Source organism: Eptatretus burgeri, chromosome 6 (assembly GCF_056783735.1).
Source record: "Eptatretus burgeri isolate ZD-2024b chromosome 6, Ebu_testis_v1, whole genome shotgun sequence".
NCBI lineage: Eukaryota > Metazoa > Chordata > Myxini > Myxiniformes > Myxinidae > Eptatretus > Eptatretus burgeri.
This window is the reverse complement of record NC_140966.1, coordinates 110099672-110105671: the sequence shown is the minus strand read 5'-3', so window position 1 is coordinate 110105671 and position 6000 is coordinate 110099672. Positions and strand designations below refer to the sequence as shown.

At 41.1% G+C, this 6000-nt stretch overlaps 1 protein-coding gene across 4 annotated transcripts in view; it reads left to right on the top strand.

Annotated features, from left to right (window-relative positions):
- Positions 1 to 381: 381 nt before the first annotated feature.
- Positions 382 to 6000, top strand: part of LOC147025595 (uncharacterized) — a 53804-nt gene continuing 48185 nt past the window's right edge. The window contains exons 1-3 of one of the 4 annotated variants that reach the window (XM_085886718.1): positions 382 to 798; positions 2058 to 2249; positions 2353 to 2421. In XM_085886718.1, coding sequence (XP_085742844.1) covers positions 622 to 798; positions 2058 to 2249; positions 2353 to 2421 — 438 coding nt within the window. In that variant the 5' untranslated portion in view covers positions 382 to 621. Of the gene's footprint in view, positions 799 to 840; positions 864 to 2057; positions 2250 to 2352; positions 2422 to 6000 lie in introns of those variants that run through there. The other 3 variants (XM_085886717.1, XM_085886719.1, XM_085886720.1) reach the window with 3 other exon arrangements.

Sequence of the window (6000 nt, the reverse complement as noted above, 5' to 3'; positions counted from 1 at the left end):
ATGTCATGTCATATAAAGAATAAGAAGACACACCGGGAAAGATAAGAAATACAATATAAAGACGATTAATATATTTTGGTGATATACGGTAAAGACTTTATGACTTGTTCAAGTGGCTCAAGGTGAAGTCGGTCCGTGTGGAGAGGTTTCATTTTTTAATTCGTTTGGGTTCCATTGACTCAAGCACGTATGAGACGATTTGGCGTCGAGTGGAAACGGCGGCACGTTGAACCACACCGTCTTTTATTCGTTACCACGGAAACAGCTTGCGACCTCCGTGATAATAATAATAATACTACTACGACTACTAACCAATGGGAACGCACGATAGTGCGCGCGTGATTGTGGCTCCAGCCAATCAGAGCTCATGTTACTGAAATCGTGAAAGGAGGAAATTTAGCGAATCGTCACAAAAGTCTCTTTTTCGACTTTTCTTTCGAAATTATTGCAGGAAATACGAATAATAATAATAATAATAGTTAATAATGTAACAAAACCATCGAAGGCAGAAATGTTGAGGGTGAAGTGATGAGGCGGTGACTGTAACCGTGGAAACGGAGCGCTTCGCGAGTTCCCTTCAGGAAAGCAGGTTTTGTATAAAAAATTTTTTTTACAAAATCTATGAGGAGAGGATCTCGTGTTCGCAGGAGGAGAGCAATGCAATCGGAGAGGTCACACTCACGTGGAAAGGGCACACGGACGTCCCAGGGAGATCGTGCTCCTGGAATGAGTGAAGCACAGCTCCGGGAAGGACTGTGCGCCGAGTTTCGAGACCGAGGGATGCTGGACACGCTGAAGGTGAAACGAGGAAGCGAGTGCGGAGAAATGAGCTCATGGCGAACATTAATGTACAGGGATAAAAGGTTAGGGGAGGGCGTGTACGGACAAATGTGTATTTTTTGTGTGTACGTAATATGTAGATGATTGATTGTCACCACCACCACCACCACCTGTGATCCCAATGAAGGATTTAATTGAGGGCTGTTGCTGTCCGGTCCAGTTACAGAGTCTGAGTTCAGCGAGGGTTGCCACTTGCCAGGAGCCTTCTCCCCCCCCCCCCGCCCCCCTTTTCGGGTGCAAAAGACACGAATCCAGGAGCAGAAGAAAACAAGCTCAAATGAGCTAAGATCCTCGTCCTCTTAATGATGACGTCATAAAAACGAATATGACGTCATTGTGATGTATCAGGTTTGCAATAAATTATCTGCGCTAATGCCCGGCTTGATTCCCACAAACAAAATTCAAACAGCTTGCCAAATTTCGGAGATAATGGTATAGGCGATTTCCATTAGTGGAGATATTATGACATCAACTTTTTTTTCTCGGAAGAATTTCCAAAATCGGAGATGGTTACTGTCTGCGCGTGGGCTTTCTGCATATACATGGCAAGTTTCACAAAGATCCGATGAAAACTCTGGGTTGTGAAACAAAAAAAATGTCAAAAATTAGGAATGACGTCATAAAAATTGATATGACGTCATAGTAATGTATCGTATGTGCGGTAATTCATCTCTGCTAATGCCCTGTTCGATTCCCGCAAACAGAATTCAAAGAGTTTGCCGAGTTTCGGAGACGATTTTTTTAGGCGATTTCCATTAGCGGAGGTATTTTGACGTCATAACTTTTTTTCTCGGAGGAATTTTCAAAATCGGAGATGGTTACCGTCTGCGCGGGGTATTTTTACATATATATGCCAAGTTTCAGGAAGTTTCGATGAAAACTGGAGGCTGTGAAACAAATAAGTCCACAAGAAGAAGATGAACAACAACAATGTGAGTAAGACTTAGAGATCCTCCTCAAGGATCTAAAAAAAAATCTCCTTTTTTAATGCAGTCTCAATGGAACCTGCTTTGTGGGGGAAATGTCGGCCTCTCCAACACACGTTAAAGCGTAAAAGGAGCACTATCATTGGAACAACGCACACTGTGCGCGGGTTGTATGGTACGTGGTGTGTGGTACGTCGTGGGTAACCACGGTGTCGAAGGATGCAACACGTTTCCTCACCGCACGATTCTCACCACCTGCTTTATGCGTGTTTATCGCCAAACATCTCCCAGAGTCACTTGAGGAACCAACTTATCCAAGAGCTCAGCCCGTGGGAAAGAGGACTCGGAGCAATGGGGGGGAGGCCTCCCGAAGGCTTGTTGCGGACAGCGGCGGACAGTTTGGTGTACCACCACCTGCGCCGGTGTCGCTACGACTACAGTTTGTCGGTATTCGGGCCGGAGAGCGGATTGCGGGGAGATAGGGTACGTGCTATGTCTAACCCTATTGTGCCCACGGAATTGAATGCTTTTATTGTTCGAGTATGTGTTGCCCTTGCTGTGCTCATTTGCTTTCATTAACTTTCAGGTCCTGTCATGTTCCGATCTTATCCGGCTGCTGCGAGTAAATCCACACTTTGATCTGCGAGCGAGCATGGTACGCATTCATATGATTGCAGTGTACTTATACGTGCAATGTACATGAATGATTTAAACTTCATTTGGAGATTACACAGGTATTGATGCGTGAACGACTTTCAATGATCACCCAAACGAACCACAAGGCAAGGTTTGAAACCACGTCAAATATCACCCAAACGAACCACAAGGTGAGGGATGAAACCACGTCAAATATCACCCAAATTAACCACAAGGTGAGGGATGAAACCACGTCAAGTATCCCCCATATTAATCACAAGGCTAGGTTTGAAACCACATTCAAACATCCCCCAAATTAACCACAAAGCAAGGTTTGAAACCACGTCAAATATCACCCAAACGAACCACAACGCAAGGTTTGAAACCATGTCAAATATCCCCCAAATTAATCACAAGGCAAGGTTTGAAACCACGTCAAATCTCACCTAAATTAACCACAAGCAAGGTTTAAAACCACGTCAAATATTACCTAAATTAACCACAAAGCAAAGTTTGAAATCACCTCAAATATCCCGAGAATTAACCACAAGGCAAGGTTAAAAACCACGTCAAATGTCCTCCAAATTAACCACAAAGCAAGGTTTGAAACCACGTCAAGTCACCCAAATTAACCACAAGGCAAGGTTTAAAAGCACGTCAAATCTCACCTAAATTAACCACAAGGCAAGGTTTGAAACCATGTCAAACATCCCCCAAATTAATCACAAGGCAAGGTTTGAAACCATGTCAAATATCCCCTAAATTAATCAAAGGCAAGGTTTGAAACCACATCAAATATCCCCCAAATTAACCACAAAGCAAGGTTTGAAACCACGTCAAATATCCCACAAATTAATCACAAGGCAAGGTTTGAAACCACATCAAATATCCCCCAAGTTAATCACAAGGCTAGGTTTGAAACCACGTCAAATCTCACAAAAATTAACCACAAAGCAAGGTTTGAAACCACGTCAAATATCCCCCAAATTAACCACAAAGCAAGGTTTGAACCCACGTCAAATATCCCCCAAATTAATCACAAGGCAAGGTTTGAAACCACATCAAATATCCCCCAAATTAATCACAAGGCAAGATTTGAAACCACATCAAATATCCCCCAAATTAACCACAAAGCAAGGTTTGAAACCATGTCAAATATCCCCCAAATGAATCACAAGGCAAGGTTTGAAACCACATCAAATATCACCCAAATTAACCACAAGGCAAGGTTTGAAACCACATCAAATATCCCCCAAATTAGCCACAAGGCAAGGTTAAAAACCACGTCATATCTCACCTAAATTAACCACAAAGCAAGGTTTAAAACCACATCAAATATCCCCCAAGTTAATCACAAGGCAAGGTTTGAAACCACGTCAAATATCCCCCAAATTAATCACAAGGCAAGGTTTGAAACCACATCAAATATCCCCCAAATTAATCACAAGGCAAGGTTTGAAACCACATCAAATATCCCCCAAATTAATCACAAGGCAAGGTTTGAAACCACGTCAAATCTCACCTAAATTAACCACAAGCAAGGTTTAAAACCACGTCAAATATTACCTAAATTAACCACAAAGCAAAGTTTGAAATCACCTCAAATATCCCGAGAATTAACCACAAGGCAAGGTTAAAACCACGTCAAATGTCCTCCAAATTAACCACAAAGCAAGGTTTGAAACCACGTCAAATATCCCACAAATTAATCACAAGGCAAGGTTTGAAACCACATCAAATATCCCCCAAGTTAATCACAAGGCTAGGTTTGAAACCACGTCAAATCTCACCCAAATTAACCACAAAGCAAGGTTTGAAACCACGTCAAATATCCCCCAAATTAATCACAAAGCAAGGTTTGAACCCACGTCAAATATCCCCCAAATTAATCACAAGGCAAGGTTTGAAACCACGTCAAATCTCACCCAAACTAACCACAAAGCAAGGTTTGAAACCATGTCAAATATCCCCCAAATGAATCACAAGGCAAGGTTTGAAACCACATCAAATATCACCCAAATTATCCACAAGGCAAGGTTAAAAACCACGTCAAATCTCACCTAAATTAACCACAAAGCAAGGTTTGAAACCACGTCAAGTATCCCCCAAATTAATCACAAGGCTAGGTTTGAAACCACATTCAAACATCCCCCAAATTCACCACAAAGCAAGGTTTGAAACCATGTCAAACATCCCCCAAATTAATCACAACGCAAGGTTTGAAACCATGTCAAATATCCCTCAAATTAATCACAAGGCAAGGTTTGAAACCACATTCAAACATCCCCCAAATTAACCACAAAGCAAGGTTTGAAACCATGTCAAACATCCCCGAAATTAACCACAAAGCAAGGTTTGAAACCATGTCAAATATCACCCAAATTAACCACAAAGCAAGGTTTGAAACCATGTCAAATATTACCTAAATTAACCACAAAGCAAAGTTTCAAATCACCTCAAATATCCCTCAAATTAACCACAAGGCAAGGTTAAAAACCATGTCAAATATCCCCCAAATTAACCACAAAGCAAGGTTTTGAACCATGTCAAGTCACCCAAATTAACCACAAGGCTAGGTTTAAAACCACGTCAAATATTACCTAAATTAACCACAAAGCAAAGTTTAAAATCACCTCAAATATCCCGCAAATTAACCACAAGGCAAGGTTAAAAACCACGTCAAATATCCCCCAAACTAGCCACAAAGCAAGGTTTGAAACCACATCAAATATCACCCAAATTAACGACAAGGCAAGGTTTAAAACCATGTCAAATCTCATCTAAATTAACCACAAGGCAAGGTTAAAAACAACGTCAAATATCCCACAAATTAACCACAAAGCAAGGTTTGAAACCACGTCAAATCTCACCCAAATTAACCACAAAGCAAGGTTTGAAACCATGTAAAATATCCCCCAAATGAATCACAAGGCAAGGTTTGAAACCACATCAAATATCACCCAAATTAACCACAAGGCAAGGTTAAAAACCACGTCAAATCTCACCTAAATTAACCACAAGGCAAGGTTTGAAACCACGTCAATATCCCCCAAATTAATCACAAGGCTAGGTTTGAAACCACATTCAAACATCCCCCAAATTAACCACAAAGCAAGGTTTGAAACCATGTCAAACATCCCCCAAATTAACCACAAAGCAAGGTTTGAAACCATGTCAAATATCACCCAAATTAACCACAAAGCAAGGTTTGAAACCACGTCAAATATCCCCCAAATTCATCACAAGGCAAGGTTTGAAACCACGTCAAATATCCCCCAATTGAATCACAAGGCAAGGTTTGAAACCACATCAAATATCACCCAAATTAACCACAAGGCAAGGTTAAAAACCACGTCAAATCTCACCTAAATTAACCACAAAGCAAGGTTTGAAACCACATTCAAACATCCCCCAAATTAACCACAAAGCAAGGTTTGAAACCATGTCAAATATCACCCAAATTAATCACAAGGCAAGGTTTGAAACCACGTCAAATATCCCTCAAATTAACCACAAAGCAAGGTTTGAAATCGCATCAAATATCCCCCAAATTAATCACAAGGCAAGGTTTGAAACCACATCAAATATCCCCCAAATT